This window comes from Helicoverpa armigera, chromosome 12, assembly GCF_030705265.1.
Source record: "Helicoverpa armigera isolate CAAS_96S chromosome 12, ASM3070526v1, whole genome shotgun sequence".
Classification (NCBI taxonomy): Eukaryota; Metazoa; Arthropoda; class Insecta; order Lepidoptera; family Noctuidae; genus Helicoverpa; species Helicoverpa armigera.
The window spans coordinates 12112595-12135056 of NC_087131.1; the positions used below are offsets into that span (position 1 = coordinate 12112595).

Sequence of the window (22462 nt, forward strand, 5' to 3'; positions counted from 1 at the left end):
AGTGCGTCTGTTAGTATATAAAGCAAAATCTAGTCTTCATTGCCCAAATTCACAAAATGGAGACTACAACGTACACACGAAGCAGGACCACAGACTTTTTCTACAAAACTAACTTTTTAATTTTCATATTCGGTCAACCCAACTTTTGGATAGAAGATCTAAAGTTATCCAAAACATTTGTTAAGTTCTATTATTATTTTTCAATTTTCAATGATATCTTAATATGGCTGCTTATCCTCTTCGAATATGGATCATTCTTCACGCAAAATAATTTGAGTGAGAAACAGAAATCGGACCTGATCATTTTTGCGATATCCCATCCGATGTTGTGTTTGTTTAGCGTGATGATGTCGAGACTCAAGAAGAAGATAAGGCTGGTGATATACAGCCTGGCGGTAGGGTTGAAGAGGGAGTACAATGACCCCGAGGTAGAGAAGCAAATGATTGCAAGTTCCCTAACTTATCTGTCTGCTTTGTTGATCAGCTGTCTGAGTGCTATGGTCATGTTTGTGGTTAAAGCTTGTCTGGACATCGTGAGACACGGTAAGAGATATTACATACTGCCCCTGTCTCCGTATCAGTTTACTACTGATATAGACCTCTCCCATGGTACATTACTGTGTCCCTATTTTCTATCAGCTTTTACTTCTTCAAGGAGGTACCTTCACGACAATAATTACTGCATACCCGGACGTGAAGGATAAGTCCGTCCTGGCTGATGTAGTCAGAGTTTTCTGCTACATAGTGTGGTGGATTATGGTCACCAGAGTGTTTGCGGTGTTCATTCTGCTGATCACTCTGACCACTTGCCTCGGCTATCAGTTCAAGAACCTGCAGAGCTACTTCTCCAGTTTAGCCGATATATTTGAGAGAAAAGATTTGAATCAAACGGAGAAAGAAGATAAGTATGAGGCAGGTTTAAAAGTTGGGATTAAACTTCATTCGGAATCGTTGAAGTACGTACAAGCATGTCTGGTTATCCGGATTATTAGTTGAATTATTACCCATAGCTGTTTAAAAATTATGACAATTATATTTGCAGGTGTGCCAAGGAAATACAAGCCGTGTGTCGTGGCGTTTTCAGCGGTCAGATCATTTTCAACGTTCTTCTTTTGACTGTACTACTATACCAGATGGCCGTGAGTATCCAACATCTCAGGCAAATAGTGCTAACAAGACAGTTATATGTTCTTTCTTGCTTGTTTTTTCTTTTTCAAGAATTCGGAGCGCACGCTGGTGAACATATTCGCGACGGTGGCAACAGCCAGCGCCGTGCTCATCAGCACTGGCTTCTACATGTGCAATGCTGGCGACGTCACCGTTGAGGTTACGATAATTTACTTGATATTTTAATTAGTACAAATGTGATCAGCGAATCTTTGTGAGCATGTCCATTAGAATAATTAGCTGAAGATGCTTGATTGAATTGTTTGAACTACCGATACCATTACAACCGATGATAGGCCTTTGTGATGAGTAAATAGGTCTGTATATAAGTGTGTACATAGGGTACATAAGACCTTACAAACAAAGTATTTTGTACCTAACAGGCAAATGTCCAGCTCGTTAAAAAAACTGTATTGCTACGGACGGATACTATCATACAATTCTAACAATGGTGTGATGGTGTTTCAGGCTTCTCGACTTCCGACAGCGATATACTTCTCTGGCTGGCATCACTGCCGGGGGCCGGCTGCGGTGCGCCTGCGCAAGCTAGTTGTTGTCGCCATGGCACATTCCCAAGTAAGATATTGATATGTTTTCGGGTAGATGGTGCACAAATAAGAAGTAGTGGGGTTTCGATGGATACTAGTTTAATACTGCCATGTGCAATGACACCTTCACACAATGCGATGCAATATATGAGCACAAAATACATAGGTACAGAAGTCAATCTACATACAAAGCGCGTTCGAGTCACGCAGACAAAGGTGTCTATGTGTGCGTGTTCACAGACGCGCTGTCTCAAAACAACTCAAAACAGTGCGAGCGCGGCTGCCGTTTTCTTGAGATAAGCGCGTCACACAAAGATAGATAAATGTGCACGCGTGGTGATACCTACCTAACTGTAATTTGACTGTAATATTTTTAATTTTAATAACAATAGAAAAAGTAATAATGGAGCAACAAAATTCGTATTATAATTGAACAAGTTGACGGTTGTTTTATACAACAATAAACAGTGAATTGTCGTTTTTTTAGCCTGCCGTATTACCTATAGTACGTACCTACTTATTTTCTCATATTTCGATGGTTCGTTTAATAAACGCAGTAGGTAGGTACAGTTAGGTGGGTAGGTAAGCGCCCCGGCGGCGGCCTCTGGCCCAATGCCGTAATAAGTTTTGCTAGTGTCGACCCAGGCGAACCTGCCTACCTACCCTCAAAGATTATTGCTAGTAGGAGTTGATAATTTTTGTGATCATGGCGAGACTATGTTGTAAGGTAGACGAAATAAAACTCGCACATCAAGTTTTCTGTAGGTAGAAGCAAGCTTAGATCAGGGACTGTACCAACCCATTACATACAAAAATATTTTTTTCACAAGTAAAGAGTAGGAGAGTAAGTATATATGTATGAATAACAAAATTATAAATTGCGGTTTCTGAAAAACGGTATCTCGTTCAAACGAATTTCCGTTGAAAGTGTTTATTAACCTCTTGAATGCCACATTAAATATTTTATTATTATTGGTTTATATTTCATTTTTCCTGTTTTATTCTCAACAATGCATCAAATAATTAGATACGATTACCACTACCACGTTAGTTTTATGCGCATAAAACAGTTGACAACCCTAGCGCGACCGCCGAGTTTAGGCATGAAAAGTGAAGTACATACATGAGATTGACTTCTGTACCTATGTATTTTGTGATATGAGTGAGCGAGTTGCACATACACATCGTATCTACTTAGTATAACCATAATATAGGTTCCAATTTTAGTATATGTACTGCCGAAGATGTTTATTTGTACCCATATTTTATTTTAATTATGTTCACAGCGGCCCGTTGTGCTCAAAGGCCTTGGGTACTTAGAGCTTTCGTATCAGTCCTACATAACGGTGAGTAGACTATAAAATATATATAGCAATATTTTGGATATACATAGATAGATTCAAGGACTAAGTTACTGTTCTATTAATTTCAGCTCGTGAAGACATCATATTCAGTGTTTTCAGTGCTGTATTAGTTTACTCGATGCCAGAAGTATCTCTACCTCATAAGTACATATTATTTCTTATAGTTACTAAGTGATAATTATAATTATCAGAATTTTACGAAAAATAAATTAATTAAACATGATATTGTGTTTCAATTCACTTAAAAAATAAGCAAAAGCCATATATTGATCACCATTTTATTTAATAGCCTAATTGTGAGCCCTGAATTCTATACTACCCGACAAGATATTCAAAGTAAATATAGCCTACGACACAAGAATAGATTAAACCTACCTACATCCCACCTTAAAATACATTCTTCCGGTCCGCTAACAATGTCAATAAAAATATATAACAACTTACCTAAAACAATCAAAGATGAAACGAAAACGACTATTTTTATAAGTAAACTAAAGAAATTTTTACACTCTAAATGCTACTATACAATAAAAGAGTACATGGACGATAAGTCAATAAAAAAATAATAAGTAAGTACATACAGGCTCTCACGCACACACACATACACAACAAACACACACACACACACAAAGATAAGAATATAACATGTAAATATATTTCGGTTTTATTTTTATTTAGTAATAAGTATAGATTTAATAAAACTAAACTAGGTAATAATTATAAGTACTGCAAACCTCTCCTACCTCTTTATGCTGTGCCCTACCGGGTCCATATTGTTTCAAATATATTGTTTAAACTTTATAAAAATACCACCTGTATTACATATGGAACGCAAATAAAGATTTGAATTTGAATTTGAATTTGAATTTGTGTGAAGCGGGCTTCAACTTATTTCGGATGAGCTTGATACCTATTCTAAAACACCCCGTTTCGAATTACTTCTTTTAATAATCTTGTTCAAGTAGGCACTCCGTTCTACAGTAAGGCAGGTCAAAGATTTTCATTTTCCTTTCATTGGAAGTAATTACAGCCAACGACACACTACTGCATATCAATAATGTAATTAATGGAGCCTTTGACTAGGTGTGTGTCTTACCATATGGAGACAAAGCTCATTCGCTTTTGAAATTCTAACAATGGAGACCACCACGTACACACGTAGCAAGACCACAGACTTCTTCTACAAAATGAACTTCGCAATCTACATATTTGGTCTGCCTAATTTCTGGATAGAGGATCTAAAATTATCCAAAAGATTTGTCAAAATCTACGACAAGATTTCACTTTTCAACGATTTGTTGGTATATCTGCTTCTGGTGATGGAGTTTGGTGCATTCTTCACACAACATAATTTAACGGACAAGCAGAAGTTTAACTTGATGGTTTTTGCGATATCCCATCCGTTGCTGTGCTCGTTTTGCGTGATGGTGTCGAAGCTCAAGAAGAAGGTGAGGCTGGTGATGTACAGCCAGGCGGTGGCATTGAAGAGGGACTACAATGACCCTGAAGTGGAGAAGCAGATGATCGCGCGATCCCTCACCTACGTGCTCGCTTTCATGTCCAGCTGTACCATAACGATGATCATGTTTGCCATCGAAGCTATTTGGGACGTCATACGACATGGTATTTCACAAAGAAACAGTGCTTGCTAAGCTAAAATCTGAACCTACTATAATTACTAAAACATTTTTCACATTTTTAGGTGCGACGTTTACCACTTTAATAACTGCTTACCCAGATGTTCAGGACAGATCTGTCTTAGCTGACGTAGTCAGAGTACTGGCCTTTGTAACCTGGTGGATCTTCTTGACCAAAATGGTTGCAGTGTACATGCTGGTCATACCCTTGACTATAAGCCTCCGTTATCAATTCAAAAACCTGCAGAGCTACTTCCTCAGCCTGGCTGATTTATTTGAGAGAAGTGATTTAAGCCAGAAGGAGAAAGAAGAGAAATATGAGGCAGGTTTAAAACTTGGGATTAAACTCCACTCGGAGACATTGAGGTATAGAAACTCACTTTGTTCATTGAGAAGACCATGAAGAAGTTTCGAAAAGAAGGGATTATTTGGTAATTTTATTTCAGTTGTGCTGAGGATACACAAGATGTGTGTCGAGGAGTCTTCAGCGGACAGATCATCTTCAACATCTTGCTATTGATTGTATTAATGGCGCAGATGGTCGTAAGTACCCAGAAACTGCTCGTTGACTACAAATAAAGGAAGTCTTGTTCGTAATAATGTTTCCTATTTTGCAAAGACTTCGGAGCGCACGTTTGTGAACATGTTCGGAACGGTGGCGACGTCTTGCACCGTCATCACCAGCACCGGCTTCTTCATGTGGAACGCCGGGGACGTCACTGTTGAGGTAACAACCTGTCGCAACCTAAAGAATGATCCGTAAAATAAACATAATTTTTCAGGAGCCTTTTAACACATTATGTACTTTGAGACTGCGCAGTTATGTGGAGAGCATTCTTAGCAATTTTATTTATTTTCTCTGTAAGTGGTATATCGAAATGTTTCAGGCTTCGAATCTGCCGACAGCAATATACTTCTCCGGTTGGCAGCACTGCCAGCAAGAGTCCTCTATGCGTGTGCGACGATTAGTTGTTACATGCATGTCGCATGCCCAGGTAAACCTGCCTACCTCTGAACTTCATTGGATCCTTGTAAAATCATGTGGATTAAATAAATTGTTGATCTAGCAATCAAGCTAATGTTTATAATTAAAAAAAAAACAAGTAATGGTACCTATCAATAAACAAATGAATGAATTCATTCTGTTCACAGCAGCCTGTGATCTTCAAGGGTCTTGGATACATAGAACTTTCATACCAATCGTTTATCACGGTCAGTATTCTAGTTACGAAAATTATGGAATTCTCATGAGACTTTTATTACCTACTACCCATAATACAGACTGGTGACAGCATGGTTCACTAGAATTCTGATTGACATAGGTCATGGTTTATATATTTCTCCAACCGTCAACCAGTCTTGGCAGGGGGGATGCCCGATAGGGTTGCCTGGGTAACAAACAAGGTTGACGTGGTCAGATAGACAGACGCTCTATGTAACCTCGCTTCGGTATTTAAAGGTTTTATTTATTTCAGATCGTGAAGTCATCGTACTCCGTCTTTTCTGTGCTGTATTAGTTAAGTTGAAGATAAGCACAACTGCACATACAAAGAAATGATTAAGAAAGCTGTGCATATTATATTATCATAGCATATAATTTAAATCTATGTTCTCATCACACACAACAAATAAAGTACTATTCAACCTGCTATCGTTTTCTTGTTTTTCAATTGTTAAAGACCTGCTAAGATCGTATTTTGAGTGTAGTGGGGAAGTTTGGTTCATAGCAGGCCCAAGTTCAGAGGGGAAAGCAAAATGCATTATTTTTATTGGATGTGCCTTTCTCCTACATTCAAGCCTAGTTAATACCTAATAATAAACTGTCAGTTAATTAAATAATGAAACTTTTTTGTATGTAAAATGAAAAAATTACGGTTATAATTTTATTGTCGCTCGACAGCTTAATCGATCTGATACCGGTTAAGTACCAAATCGTTGTTATATATGCGTCTACTTATCAAGTGCTTGATCTAGCTGCCAGCAGACTAAAAAGTTAGCAGTATGTACTTTCATTATATACCTTCCTCACGCACATTAAGCTAGACTACAGGAAAATCGAATGATACCAATAACTCTTTTCTTTAGAAACCATTACGGAAATTATTCTAATCACCCATGTCCCATACCAATTATAAAATTGTGTAGTTACCGATAGTTAAATTGAGGTTTCCGATTAAAGTAATACGAAACTCTGTCATTTTCAATCGAAATTTCGACAATGGAGACAACGAGTTACACTCGCAGCAAAACCACCGATTTTTTCTACAAGATCAACTTCGTGATCTACTTATTCGGAATGCCTAACTTCTGGATAGAAGATCTAAAGTTATCCAAAACATTTGTCAAAATCTACGACAAGTTTTCAGCTTTCAGCAATGGCTTGATATACATAATGATACTTTCTGAGATCGGGTCATTCTTCACGCAAACCAATTTAACTGAGAAGCAGATGTCTAATCTGTTGGTTTTCGCGATCTCTCACCCGATGCTTTGTTCATTTAGTATTATGATGTCGAGACTCAAGAAGAAAATAAGGCTGGTGATGTACAGTCTAGCTGTAAGCCTGAAGAGAGAGTACAATGACCCCGAAGTGGAGAAGCACATGATAGCTCACTCCCTCACTTACGTGTCAGGCTTGTCTGTAAGCTACGTGATGACGATGATCATGTTTGCGGTAAACGCATTCTGGGACATGATGCAAAACGGTATAGTATCCACCCACTCTTTTACTGTTTCAGTGATAGTTTCTATAACCACCAAAATAAGTTCGTTTTGCTATCCATTTCTAGGCTCAACATTCACCACTATTGTGACTGCTTATCCACTCGTTGACGACCGCTCTGGGCTGGCTGACGTAGCCAGAGCCTTTTTCTTCGTAACCTGGTGGATCTTCGTCACTAGATTTTTAGCGGTATATATGCTAGTCATACCTCTGACTACCAGCCTTGGCTATCAGTTCAAGAACCTGCAAAGCTACTTTAGCAGCCTCGCTGATATATTTGATAGCAAAGAGTTGAGCCAAGCAGAGAAAGAAGAAAAATATGAGGCAGGTTTTAAAGTTGGAATTAAAGTTCATACGGAGACTTTGAGGTAAACGAAGCATGTCTGTCGGTTTATTCATATGTTTAATTATTCAGCCATTAAACCTTCAAACTCCTTTTGCAGGTGTGTTAAGGATACGCAAGATGTGTGTCGAGGAGTGTTCAGCGGGCAGATCATCTTCAACATCGTGTTATTGATCATCTTGATGGCGCGGATGGTCGTAAGTTATCAAAACAAATGTTCAGTTCTAGTTGGTTCTAATCTTTGGATAGTTTGTTATACCTGCATCATTGTTGTTTCAAGACTTCGGAGCGAACGCTGGTGAACATATTCGGCACCGTGATTACTATCGGTGCTGTGCTGGTCAGCACCGGCCTCTACATGTGGAACGCTGGTGACGTTACCGTCGAGGTAAGAAATTCCTTCTTATCTTCTTTTTCTTTCTTCTTCTGTGCCTTGGATATTTTCATTATGACCAATATGACCATAAGTTGTATTCTAATATTTAGGCACAACTTTTCATGCTTAATTATCAAAGTGGTAAAGGTGAACGGCAATTTCATACTTTGCCAGGTTTTCCCAACTGGGTCCATGAAACAGAAGGCCACCACGATACTTCTATATCTTTTAAGTTCTTACCTACTTACGATGTTTCAGGCTTCTCGTCTGCCGACTTCGATATATTTCTCAGGCTGGTATAATTGCCGAGGGCAGTCTTTGGTGCGTCTGCGCAATCTTATTGTTATAACTATGGCTAGTGCCCAGGTAATATCAATAACTTAACCATTTTGCTTTTATGCATTGCTTTTTTATGTTAAATTGTGACTTTATTATGTTGCTGAAATACAATGATAAAGGTAAATGTTTAATTATGTTCACAGCGACCAGTGGTGCTCAAAGGGCTTGGATACATAGACCTTTCGTATCAGTCCTACATAACGGTGAGTATCCACCACGGGTATCCCATAAAGATTATACACATCATCATCCTCCGAGCCTCTTTCCCAACTATGTTGTGGTCGGCCTTCAGAAGATATTATATTCATGCTTGGTTGCTTGCTATTATGACTTGCTAATTCATTAAAAAATATATATAAAGTTGACTTGGCTAAGAAAAAGTTTCTGTGTTTCGAGTATATCTTCGTGTAGGTACCAAATGCATTGTTTACGAAATACGCGGGCTTTTATCTAGGCCTACAATTGTCTATTTTAACCTGAGATATTTTATTTCAGATCGTGAAGTCGTCCTACTCCGTTTTCTCAGTGCTGTATTAGTTGATTAAATAAATTAATATTTGTTATTAAAAACACATGTTACCGTTACTTAATTAAAGATTTTAAATAAAATATCCTACAGTCACCATGTAGTTTTCTTTAATTATGCTAGTCAAGATTTATTATTTAAGAATAAGTAAAACAAATAATAGAACAGGGACTGTCACAATCTGAAATTATTAATTACTTATTTAGGAAGAGGAGGCGGCCTATGAGAATGATTTAACAATAACAAATCGGTTTAGTAGTTTCTGAGACATTAGACTTGTTTAGAAGGTCTGCCTCTCCAACTATCTAGCTCGTGTTCGAGCTTATTTTATTCGTCTTGATAAGATTTTTCTACCTAGATTTTAACCGAGAATTCGAATATTTGCGGTAATCATTCATTAAATTAGGTAATGAGACATCCCTTCTCATCCTATTCAAATGGATATTAGAATTTTAATTTTTTGTTTTGTGTTCCCATATGAGAATTGCTGTTGGTAGGTAAATATATATCCATCTTTTTTTCTTTTTTGAATAATAATTATGTATAAGAAATCCTTTCATAGTAATTTGAATAAATCTTACTCAGGTGAAAGTAATTAAAACGATCACATAAGTACTTAAAAATGTAAATTGTATGACAAAATTACAGCACAAATTAAACCCATTTTCTACAAAATAATTGCGAAACTTAACTATCCTTTATTGCCTTGGACTAATTAACGCAAGCAATTATGCCTTTGTATGATCTAACCAATTAATTAATTAAAAGTTGTTAGGAACATTATTCGATATGTGGAAGTAATTACTAGAAGTTACTATGCCTATACGTACCTACCTGATTAATAAGATTAAGTAAAATCACATCAAATATGAATAGATGCCAATGCCATCCTTGATAAAGATAAAAAATAAGATTGTTCCTTCTTCTTCCGAACTAATTCGCAACTTTGACCCTAGGGGCCCAGCAGAGTTTCCTGACGAGCACACGAAACAACGTATCGACGTATACTTAACGATAGACGCTAGGCGAGACGGAGTATCCTATCATCCATTGGCTTTGAATACTGGAATTCTGTTACATTTAAAGTTATTATGTTTAACTATTTATTAAAGTAATACACAACCGCATCAGAAAGAAAGAAAGAAGAAAACTTATTTATTTCATCAGCATCAGAGGCCAACTAGACCAGCATCGGCCAGTCGAACAAGCCGGATTTCGCCCATCTTTCTCCACAACCGACCATCTGTTCGCATTGAACCAAATAATAGAAAAATGCAAGGAATACCACAAACCACTATACCTGGCTTTTGTGGACTACTCCAAGGCTTTCGATAGTCTCAAACACTCGGCGATTTTTACATCTTTACGCTCGCAAAATGTAAATGAGACATATATCAAGCTTTTGGAGTTGATCTACAGAGCCAGTACAGCGTCAGTGAAGCTTCTCTCCCCAGGACCATCATTTCACATAGAAAAAGGTGTGAAACAGGGTGATCCACTGTCACCAAACCTCTTCACCTGTACGCTGGAGGAAGTCTTTAAAAAGCTCACTGTGCGGTGGACAGGAAAGGCATCGTCGTCGGATGCACATCAGAAGAGTTCCAGCGAATGTTCCAAGACCTGAGCACAGCAAGCCGAGAGGTTGGACTTCAAATGAACATGACCAAGACACAATGACCAACAGCACAAAACTTAGGGTCGAGGTAGATGGGCAAGTTCTCTATACTATGTCTACTTGGGCCAGTTAGTCTCTTTCAAAAACAGGCAAGAAAAGGAAATCGATCGTCGCATCGAGAACGCCTGGAAGAGCTACTGGTCCATGAAGCACTACAAGAAGGGGGACCTTCCCCTTTCACTCAAACGAAAATTAGTCGACATATGTATCTTGCCCGTCCTAACCTACGGTGCACAAACTTGGTCTCTCACAGAGTGTCAGAAGTCCAAGCTCAAGGTTTGCCAAAGAGCAATGGAGCGTAGTGTTTTAGGTATCAAACGGACATACCGAGTACGCAATACCGTCATACGCTCCAAAATCTCTGATGTAGGCCAAAAAACAGCTAAATTAAAATGGGACTGGGCTGGGCACGTCAGCCGAATGCCAGACAGGTGGGCCAATATTGTCACTCAGTGGATACCACAGGATGGCCACCGCAGACGGGGTAGGCCCCGGAAGAGATGGCGTGACGATCTGGACGCCTACAACCCTGACTGGTGGGACCACTCTAAAGATCGAGAGGTGTGGAAACGAGATGGGGAGGCCTTTGCCCAGCAGGACAAAGGACAATAAAGGCTAAGAAAAAAAAAAGTTTATTTCGTCAACACGGTTAGTAGTCAAATCTATTGCAAATGACAAAATTATACAGGCCCTACCTTGCGATCTTGACGTTAAATCCACTAACCACTAAACGTCTGGTAACTCTGGAAGAGAAGTCAGGAGACCAGCTAGTAGGTATTGGAATTAGCAGTATTGCGACACTACAAAGAAAATGCAATTATTGCCAATTATGTGCCATTATTTCGGTTTACGGGTTCACAAATTCACACACATCGACTAAAAAGGCGACAACTTACAACAATTTCGAAATGAACAACTTTACAGGCTATTATAAATCTTCTAACACAACAGAGTTTCTGATCAATCTAAACAAATTCGGTTTTATATTCGGCTTACCTAACTTCTGGATAGAAGAGCTAGACTTCCCAGACACATTCCTCAAAATGATAGGACGGTTGAACAAATATGGGAACTGGTTAATTTTTGGTCTTATCTTAGCGGAATATGGTGCGTATTTCACACAGAAAAATTTGGACGATCGTCAGACCTCCGATTTGATTCTATTCATAATTTCTCATACCATCATAACTGGGTTTCGTGTAAGGATTTCCCACCAAGAAGTCCAGATAAGAAACGTTATGTATAAACTGGGGATTGCTCTGAAGGAAGTATATAATGACAGCGAAGCAGAAGACCAAATGATCAAGAGATCGAAGTTCTTCTCCTATGCTCTAGTCTTAAACTGCATCATGTCAGTCTTAATGTACACCGTGGCAGCTGTTATGAGGGTCATACGAGCAGGTATGTACAGTAAATGTTATCCAGTATTGTCTGGCAAACAGCAGTATTTAAGACAAAGTGTATGTATGTGTCTCTACTAAAGAATACTATTTTCTCAGGGCTGACTTTTACCACAGTAATTACCGTCTATCCCACCCTTGAAGATAGATCAGTTTGGAGCGACGTCGTCAGAGCAATATTCTATATAATTTGGTGCATCTACTTGACTCGCGTCTTTGCGGTATACACCCTGGTGATCTGCTTGACCATTGCCATGAGCCACCAGTTCAAGAACATTACTAGCTACTTCTATAGCCTCAGCAATATTTTTGAAGACGAGCAAATGACGCAAACAGAGAAGGAACTGGAGTATGAGAGATCCTTCCGAGCTGGCATCAAAATACATTCGGAGACTTTGAAGTAATTTTACTGTTTTCTGTCACTTTTATTAATGGGACCGCTTTTGTTTTTTTTTTCTTGTTATGTATCATTATATTCTCTTCCAGTTGTACCGGAGATATACAAAGGATATGTCGGGATGTGTTTAGCGGTCAGATAATATTTAACCTTACTTTGCTAATCGTGTTGATGTATCAGATGGTGGCAAGTATTACCAGATACCTATATAACTTTGGACAACTTCAACCACTGTATCCTCCTCCTATTCTGAGTTTTATATGGATATGGACCTATCTATGGATCCCCCCTACATGTAAGACTGACTAACTGCTTTGATGAAACGTTTCAGAATTCACCGCGAAATTTGACAAACGCGTTAACATTAGTAATAGCAGGATTGACTATCCTCCTCAGCACGGGATTCTTCATGTGGAATGCTGGCGATATTACCGTTGAGGTAAAGCCTATTGACAACCTTTAAACTGATGGAAATCAAAATGCTTTGACTTCTTTATATTGCATTGTGGTTCCTTCAGGCGCAGTTGCTGCCCACAGCGATGTTCAGTTCAGGTTGGGAGAACTGCGGACGCGACAGCTCGGTGCGCGTCAGGAAACTGATCGTCATTGCCATGATGCGGGCACAGGTATGACCTCACTACCCGGGACTGAATATTGTAAAAGTGATGTTATGTATATTTTCAAGGATCCGCTTTTCTTAATTTCTAAATCACTGATTAAATGTGGATGGTTTGTTTGGATGTTTCAGGAGCCAGTGGTTCTGACGGGTTTTGGTATCATAGCACTGTCCTACCAATCTTACGTTTCTGTGAGTACAATATCAGAGACTGCTTGATGGATATTGAAGCATTTCAATGTTGTATATCTACCTATTATTATTTTCTTTTTCAGATAGTGAAGTCATCTTATTCTGTATTCTCCGTGCTGTATTAAATTAACATGATTTTGCGAACGATTCGTTTCATAATGATACCTTGATAATTCCTTTTTAATTGCACCACTACTCCCACTCTACAGCCTGCCAGATAGAACCAGCTTAATTCGCAGGGTCGCTAATAAACAGAAAAGAAAAACAATTGGGACCTTATTAAAAGCCAAATTCTAAAATAAGGGGAGCGTGCAGGATTGCCAGTTCATCTGTAGTTTAGCATGCATGGTATTCGATTTCAATAAAGTACCTACCAAATGTCAATTTGTCGTTTTCTTTGCACGATCGAATAGATAATAAATTTTGGATTTTGGACAGAATAATATACATGTGATGCGAAAGAATGAATGTCATGTTGTGAGGAAGGTGATGAGTATGAACGTGGACGGATATAGTGGAAGAGGACGACCAAAGAAACGATGGATGGATTGTGTAAAAGTAGATATGGTTAGAAAGAATGTTACTTGTGACATGACGGAAGATAGAAGAGTAGGGAAGAAGAAAGAATGCTGCGCGGACCCAAAATAAAATTGGGATAAGGAGGATGAAGGCTATTAGAAATGATAGAAGATTCTACTAGTATTATAAACGCAAAAGTTGGTGTGTGAGTGTTGTGTTCTTCTTTAATACTAAAACTGCTGGGTGGATTTAGATTTGGATAGACCAGTAGGTAGGTAAATGTTATTCTAATCATAAAAGCATATTGCTATAATGCTTATCTTATTACGCTATATGCTACATACTTTATACATGTGCGGGAAATAGTTACTACGGGACGTGGGTTGAACCGTTTTTGGAAGCTAGTATGTACCTACATAATAAAATTATGAGTATCTTTATGTTGAGTTATGAGTATCCAGAAGCCAGAAAATCTGTCAACTAGTCTCACTAAGGGGTATCGGGTGTTCAGCTAACTGCCTGTTCAGGAGTTCAGTTAGGCAGGCGCTCCATGTTATTCCCTGACACATCCAGTTACTCTAGAAAAGTCTAAACAGATGATGACATTCCGTTAGGCATAATTAATTAAAAGCTATCATGTACGTAATTAGAAAAGATGACTCGCAAAAATTGCAAACGTGCCTGAAACCCTGGCTAGAAACCTTGTACGTGCAAATATAAAACAAATTACAGCGGTAATTAAGTCCATGCAATTACGCCTATGATCTAACCAATTAATTGAATTTGGAGTTATTAAGAGTTCTTCTGTTCTTCTATATGCGGAAGTCGGGTACTAAAAGATGTTTATTCAAACGTAACGAATATGTTATCAAATTAATAAAAAAAACCTTTCTAAATCAGTGGTAGTAGCTGTATTTATGATTTAGCTTAGAAAGAGAATAAAGGAGCTAAGTATACATATGTACATAAACTACCTCTATTAAATAAATAAATAAATATGTACCACAAAAAAAAGAATGCAAAAAAAAACACTTGAGACTCAAAAATATGTAAATGGCATAAGATCCCAATGAAGATGAAAGCGGGAGCATCGAGGACTCGGATTGTTTTCTGCGCTTCACTGCTCCAAAACCGGCTCTGTCGGATATAATTGACCAGCTTATTATCCACTCCGAGCACCAGTTTTAGCTTCGGAGGGTAATTACTCTCTGTTTAGGAAGCCAGGTTTGTGTTATTAATAGTTACTACCATACGTAACCCAGCACTACCTAAATCACTCTCGGGACACGAGTGAAGTCAAGGGACCAGCTAGCATGTAATCTACTCAGCTAAGTTGTACCGTTACGTCATTAAAGAATATTGCAATAATTGCCTGCTGTGTGCCATGGCAATTATTACGATTTCCGTCTTCGCAAATTCACACACTTGACATTGTTTCTACGCGACTAAAAGGACGACAGCCATTTTCAAATTCAAAATGGAAAACTACTCGGGCTATTATAAATCTTCAAAAACAACAGAATTTCTGATCAACCTAAACAAATTTGTTTTTATATTCGGCTTGCCCAACTTCTGGATAGAAAAGCTAGACTTCACAGATACGTTCCGCAAAGTTGTTGGTCAGTTAAATAAGTATGGAAACTGGTCTATCTTTGGTTTAATCCTTGCTGAATATGGTGCGTATTTCACACAGAAGAATTTGAATGAGCGTCAGAGCTCTGATCTGATACTATTCATGATTTGTCATACTCTGACCACTGCATTTCGCGTGAGTGTTTCTCACAAAGACGTCCAAATAAGAAACGTTGTATACAAACTGGGGATTGCTTTGAAGGAAGAGTTCAATGACAGCCAGGCAGAAGACCAAATGATCAGGAGATCGAAGTTCTTCTCTTGGGCTCTCATCTTAAACTGCGTGTTGTCTCTTTTAATGTACACTGTGGAAGCTGTTATGCGTGTCATACGTGCAGGTATGTGATCGACAATGTTTTTTAAAAGCTCCACTGAGCCTTATACTCAGTATTTTTGGAAGGCAGCAGGATATTAGACAAAGTAATATGTACAGCTTCTTACCAAAAACGAATATTTCTGCAGGAGCGACTTATACCACAGTAATCACCGCCTATCCCGACGTTGACGATAGATCTACTTTGAGCCACGTCGTCAGAGTGATAGCCTATATAATCTGGTGTATCTACTTGACACGCATCTTCGCGGTCTACTCCCTGGTGATCAGCCTGACCATCGCCATGAGCTACCAGTTCAAGAACTTGACGAGCTACTTTTGTAACCTCAGTAAGATTTTCGAAGATGAGCGAATGACGCAAACGGAGAAGGAACAGGAGTACGAGAGAGCCTTCCGAGTTGGCATCAAAATACATTCGGAGACTTTGAAGTAATAGTTCTGCTATTAGAATCCCAAATAGTTTTATAATGACACGATCCTATAACAAAAGTTATTTTTGTTTTTATCCAGGTGCACAGAAGACATACAGGCAATATGTCGGGACGTGTTCAGCGGTCAAATAATATTCAACATACTTATGCTGATAGTATTGATGCATCAGATGGTGGCAAGTATTTACCAGATAGCCTTGTACAAAACCTAGAATATCTACAGCTGTATAAGTGCAATAAATATGGGGGACGTTTCAGAATTCGGCGCGTAACCTGACGAATGCAGTAACTCTAGTGATGGCAGCGTTGACTATCCTACTGAGCACGGGGTTCTTTATGTGGAATGCTGGTGATATTACCGTTGAGGTAAGACCCGTTTTTCTGAATACTGGGTACTTACCGTCACTTGCAGAAAGATCCATTCAAATTCCTTTCCTCTCTTGTGTACTGTCTTATGTTTCGTATGTACTCCTCTTATGTACCTACTTTCTTATGAACTCATCTTATGTACTTCTTTTATGTACTAGTCTTATGTGCTCTCTTATTTATTCCTCTTATAAAATTCTCTTATGTACTCCTCTCATGAACTCTCTTATGTACTCCCCTTATATACTCTCTTATGTACTCATCTTATGTATTCCTCTTATATACTCTATCTAACTGATCGTGGGTTTACTGGTTCCTCTTTCAGGCGCAGTTGCTGCCCACTGCGATGTTCAGTTCAGGCTGGGAGAACTGCGGACGCGACAGCTCGGTGCGCGTCAGGAAACTGATCGTCATTGCCATGATGCAGGCACAGGTATGACCTCACTAATCGTGACTAACTTATGTACCCACTTACATATGTAATTCCTAATTTTACTATGAAAACTTTCGGTACATTTCAGGAGCCAGTAGTTCTGACGGGTCTTGGTATCATAGCACTGTCCTACCAATCTTATGTGTCTGTGAGTACATTTACAAAATAATAATGTGCAATACCAACACAATTGATATTAAAGTCTTCAGGTTTTCAGTGATTAACATTTGTTTTTGTTTTCAGATCGTGAAATCGTCGTACTCAGTATTTTCAGTGCTTTACTAAGATCGTCGCGACTATGATGTATATTTAGCTTCGAATATATGTAATTATATCTAATCAACATTTTCATTTTAATTATTTTGTGCAGTGCTGAGGTGTTATGCTTTAGATTGTGATGTAAGATACAGAAAATAAAAGTAAATATACATAGTATATAATTTGCTCTTTAATTGATTAACATCAACAGACAACAAACATTTTAATATACATTTATACACAAAATATACAGCCAAATAGTGAAGATATATAATTTTATACAATTTTAAAAGAAAAAACTAAATAAATGCATCATTTATTTATATATTGTCCTTAAGGTTATACTAGTTTGATTTAAAGTTTAGTTTTCGCCTATAAAAATTAAGTTTTTGATAAAAAAAATATTCCGTAGCCTATAAATTCATAGAAACATACAACACCTCTAAATTCGCCTACTATAGCGTAAAAAGTACAAAAGTATAAAGTACTGGGCACATAGAATAATTGCACTTGACTGTTGGGGCCGGTGCACACCGAATACTCAGCATTTTGTGTGCACCTGCCTAAACACACATTATATACCTCTAGATACCTATACATACATATATGAATATAATATCAGATAATTTCTCGAGCTCAAAATTAAAGTTGTCTGTTTGACGCGGCCACAGCTTAACGTAACTAGCAATGAAGGAAGGCTATTTATAAAATGTGTTAGATTTGATAGAGGAAGAAGATAAATAAGTATAAAAATGTAAAGAAAAATCCGTCCAATACCTACTTAGAACTTGTTGGTGGGCTTTTAAAATCTTTTAAAGCTATAAAGAAAGCTCTGCAACCGCGTCAAACAGCTCTCAAACTTTATAATATTTTATACATACTATACAATATATCGCTTATTATGTGGAAGACTTACAAATAAACCTGGCATCTCATTAAATGGCTATAAAATTACCTCTCGCACCATATCCTTTCAGTCGAAAAGCTGTGGGTACTGATATGTATGTACATAATAAACTATATTTAAATTAAATTAAAAATCTTTCTTGTTTGTTCTATCTTCCGTAGATAATCCGAAGTAATAAATATCATCACACCTGTTTTATAAGAGGCGCGCCAGCAGCAAAAAAATACGAGGACGACGTGGGGTCACGTTAAACTGATAAAAAAAGGGAAAAAGTAATGTGATAAAAAAGGCAAACACATCATTTGAAACCAATACTCTTGCATTGCAATTTTTTTGCAACAATTTCCATTTTTAGACATACGCGCAATTACATAATACTTTTAAATAATGGCAATGTCACTAAAAGGACACATTGTATTGTCCTATAACCTCTAGCGTTTTTATATAAAACCAATCTGAATGTCTAACAATGCTGTATCTATGGCATGAATAACAATGGCGAATAAACAGATAAATTTTAATGTATCCTGTCGTCGTAGCAACAATGCCGATTATCATTCAAACGCATCGAGCAACGCCTTTAATTTATTATCTATTCATTCAAATTCGCATTACATACCCTATGTTACGTCATTTATGATTATACTACTTAATGTGTAAACAATCTTGGCAAACAAATCTTTTGCATTGAAAAAATTAACACAATGTTTATTTTTCTCACAAAAGATGTGACAAGATCTTGATGTAAAACACATCTTTTTGTATCTTTATCTATGGCGTATTACAGTCGCCATGTTGTTTTTTTACCATGCCTAAGAATAATTGGATAATCGAACATTTGCCTCTTCTTAGGAGTCGGGTAAAAAAAAAACACGAATACACACTGCCCAACCATTTCGAAGGAGGTGGATGATCTACTACAAACCCCTGCACATACATTCACAGTATTCCTATAAAACCTACATCTTTCATATCAGTACCCACTAGCATATAATTAAATTCGTTCACACCATAGGTTCAAAAAGGCCCCTAGAAACCAAAGAGGCAATGTTATGAAATACCTTCTACAACATTCTTTAAATAAATAGAGGTATTCCACAAAATTGCTAACTGGGGTACTTTTTAGATGGGGAACCTATAGCTAGTTACCCAGGTACCTTACAGCTTGGAGTCAAAGAACTGGAGTTCCTTCTCCTGCGGCAACTTCTTGAAGTAGCTCTCTACGTAGTCATCGTCCACATCAGCCAGTTTCTTGTGCTGCCATTTGGGGCTGTTGTCTTTGTCAATGAGGAGGGCGCGGACTCCTGGAATAGAAGGTTCAGGGTTACTGCCTATATGTGGCCTATGGTAGGTAATTAATGCAAGGCTATGTTCATATGACAAGCGCACAACGATAGTGCGCGTTTACAACTATTTACATACATTTTATTCAGGCTGTACACATGCTAACGCGCGTTGGGCGTTACAAAATGTATGTAGTTGTAAACGCGCGTTGTGCGCTTGTCATCTGAACGTACTCTAATGGTATGTGGTCAGGACATTGTAATGTCAGTGAAGTTTTTTTGAAGGGTAATGTGATTTTAATTGACTCAGGAATGACTTTCAAGGCTTAAAGAATTAAAAAAAACGTCTTCATTGTTATTTAAAAAAATGCCATGTCATAGAAATATTTGTGATAGAACTTAACACGAATTTTATTTCCAATGGTCTGTTATGAAACATATGGTAGATGGGTATAGTAGGTACCTTCAGGGAAGTCGTGGTTTTCGGTAGCCCTGCAGGCGGCGCGGTACTCCATCTTGAGGCACTGGCCGAGGTCCAGCTGAGCGCCGCGCTGCAACGCTCGGAGCGTAATCTTTAGCGAGCCTGGGCACATTTGGTGTAGGGTCTGGAAATGTATGGAGATTGTGAGATATTGGCTTGTTCATGGGTTTTACTAGGATGGGTTCGTAGGGATATCTCTGGGTAAACAACTCTTAGATTAGAGCTAAAAAGCAGAAGTAGTGTGGTTCATCCTTGGCTTGATGGAGCTAAAACTTTATAAAGTGAACTCACGTTTAGTTATAGCAAATCCTGAAATTATAATGAGGACAGACATGGAACACAGCAGTCTTTTTAGGTATCATAATAAATATCTACATTTGTTAATAAGTGTCACTCACCTTCAGAGTCTTCTCAGACCAATCATTCTGAACCTTCTCCAGCCTTTCAACAATCTCTTCAATCGAAGATGCAGCAAAGCAATAGTTTATGTGTTTAATATTATCTGATAGTGAGAACTGGTCTGAAGGTTCATGGAACTTCTTCAGCAGGTTGTCTATTTCCCGTTCCTCGGTACACCGAGACAGCAACACTTCAAGCTCGTACAGTCTCTTGCTGGGTACGTAGTGTGTGGCTATGCCTGACTTAACTACGTCCCAACCTTTTAGTCTATCACCTGAAAGTATATGTAGGTATATGACTCAATACTTCAAAGTTCATCTTTAGAACTATGGCTACGTTGATTTTGGTTGACATTGACACGACTATGGATTGGGTTTCAATTACAAATATTTATCAGTCTCCATAAAACTAATGATGCCTGCAAATATACATATGTCTGTATAAAACACAGATACACATGACTGAATAGAAGACTGACTGATGCTATGTACTGTGTCATTAAAGCTTATTTATATGCATTATCATCATTGTTAACAAAAAGTTTGTCATTTTATGATAAACAAAAAATTCATAGGTAGGAGATAGACAAAATAATTCTCAGTACTCACCAGTCAAACCCAAATATAATCCCAAATTAACTTGCAGCCTGGGCAGGAAGTATGATCCTCCAACATCAGGGAACAATCCAATCTTTGTCTCAGGCATGGCTATCACCGTCTTCTCCGTAGCTATCCTATACCTGCCGTGTACTGACAGACCGAGACCACCACCCATTGTAATACCATTAATTACAGCAATGTAGGGTATCTTGTATTTGCCAATAAGATAGTTTACATTGTATTCTGTGTGGAAGAAGCGTGGGCCTTCAACTTTGTCAATTGCTGCTTTCACATCACCACCAGCACAAAATGCTTTATCACCGGCTCCTTTGATAATCACCAGTGTCTTCTGGTTCTCCCATTCTCGGAGCTGAGGCAGCAGCTTTGCTACCATGGAAGTGTTCAGGGAGTTTAAGGCTTTGGGTCGGTTTAATGTGATGATGCCAGCGTTGTTCAGTGTTTCAAAGAGCACATCTTGCTCCTGACTGGACATGGTGCGTTTTATGTACTGCGACGCTGGGCGGGTGAGGTTTACGCTTAGTTTGAACATCTGTGAATGTGTTTGTAATTAATTAGAATATATGGAAAATGTTTTATATCCACACACACAAACAATGGCCATTACCAATGAATGCCACTCAAATCAATCAAACCACAGTTTAGAGCCTATTAATTTGTATTTTTTATGTTCTTAAGAATTTAACAAAGTTCTGGTTCATAATGAAATAGTGAAAATAAATCTAGTAAAACATAGACTGTTTTTAAACAAGAAATGAAATTGGAGCTTAAGCTGAAGGCAAAATAAACAACCTGTTATTACTTTATACTTTAATCAACAACCCCTTATTTTATTCTTCCTTTTACATTCAACTTTAGTATCTCTGAAACTAATAAGAAACTATTAAAATTGTATTTGTATTTTTGCTTCATAGGTTCTTATAAGAGAGAAACAGACTCATTTATATTGATTAGAACGTGATAAAGATTTCTAATGAATAACCTGTATAAACTGTTCACACAGTTCATTTCAGGCTTGAATAACAATTAATTACAAACTTAACAATAACAAAAGCGAACTTTGAACGTACGTTTGAAAGAGCAATTTAAGTTTCAATTTAAATATTTATGCATACGGCACATGTGTTACAATTACGTTATAGATAACATTAATTGCATAATTACTTACTTCGGACTTATGAAAACAGCGTTATCTGTAAATATAACTTGCCAAAATCCCAATTCTTATCTAATGATAACAAAGCTACGGATTCATAAGTTCACCAACACTCGTAAAAAGTAGTTAGTAACTAATATACTGCTTCTTAAAAAATAATAATGAAGATTAAAGAATGAGGATAGAGCGTGTATTAAAATAAATAAATCTACCCAAAAACCGGTCGTGCACGTTCGGTACGACGACAAAAAATTCGTAACATATTTTCGTTATTTTCCCGTGCCAAATGTCAATATTATATCAGACAAAATTGTAGCGTTCAAAATTCTCCTTTCCTGGAATTC

The 22462-nt window shown here is 37.8% G+C and overlaps 4 protein-coding genes across 6 annotated transcripts; 3 read left to right on the forward strand and 1 right to left on the reverse strand.

The window, feature by feature from the left end:
- The first annotated feature begins 56 nt into the window (after positions 1-56).
- Positions 57-6233, forward strand: LOC110381818 (uncharacterized). The gene is made up of 13 exons (XM_049838750.2): positions 57-543; positions 656-956; positions 1043-1139; positions 1219-1326; positions 1636-1743; positions 3002-3027; positions 4185-4702; positions 4782-5082; positions 5163-5259; positions 5336-5443; positions 5604-5711; positions 5869-5928; positions 6192-6233. Exons 1-13 carry the CDS (start codon positions 57-59, stop codon positions 6231-6233), a joined length of 2361 nt encoding a protein of 786 aa, XP_049694707.2.
- A 701-nt stretch (positions 6234-6934) lies between these two features.
- On the forward strand, positions 6935-9033 carry LOC110381828 (uncharacterized). Its single transcript, XM_064037344.1, has 6 exons — positions 6935-7806; positions 7882-7978; positions 8062-8169; positions 8416-8523; positions 8640-8699; positions 8992-9033. Exons 1-6 carry the CDS (start codon positions 6935-6937, stop codon positions 9031-9033), a joined length of 1287 nt encoding a protein of 428 aa, XP_063893414.1.
- A 2572-nt stretch (positions 9034-11605) lies between these two features.
- LOC110382155 (uncharacterized) lies at positions 11606-17302 on the forward strand. Its single transcript, XM_049838751.2, has 14 exons — positions 11606-12098; positions 12197-12497; positions 12584-12680; positions 12826-12933; positions 13013-13120; positions 13243-13302; positions 13386-13420; positions 15595-15791; positions 15916-16216; positions 16298-16394; positions 16477-16584; positions 16910-17017; positions 17106-17165; positions 17261-17302. Exons 1-14 carry the CDS (start codon positions 11606-11608, stop codon positions 17300-17302), a joined length of 2115 nt encoding a protein of 704 aa, XP_049694708.2.
- Positions 17303-17443: 141 nt separating this feature from the next.
- On the reverse strand, positions 17444-22414 carry LOC110381511 (3-hydroxyisobutyryl-CoA hydrolase, mitochondrial). 3 transcript variants are annotated; one of them, XM_021341868.3, is made up of 5 exons: positions 22331-22414; positions 20954-21494; positions 20345-20619; positions 19929-20070; positions 17444-19486 (listed from the first exon to the last, which is right to left on the reverse strand). In XM_021341868.3, the coding sequence occupies exons 2-5, from the start codon at positions 21492-21494 to the stop codon at positions 19341-19343; spliced, it is 1104 nt and encodes a 367-aa protein (XP_021197543.3). In that variant the 5' UTR covers positions 22331-22414; the 3' UTR covers positions 17444-19340. The 3 variants fall into 3 exon arrangements, with proteins under 3 accessions (XP_021197543.3, XP_021197536.3, XP_049694709.2); XM_021341861.3 differs by having other exon boundaries at positions 22131-22402; XM_049838752.2 differs by lacking the exon at positions 22331-22414 and adding an exon at positions 22033-22137.
- Between the last annotated feature and the right edge of the window lie 48 nt (positions 22415-22462).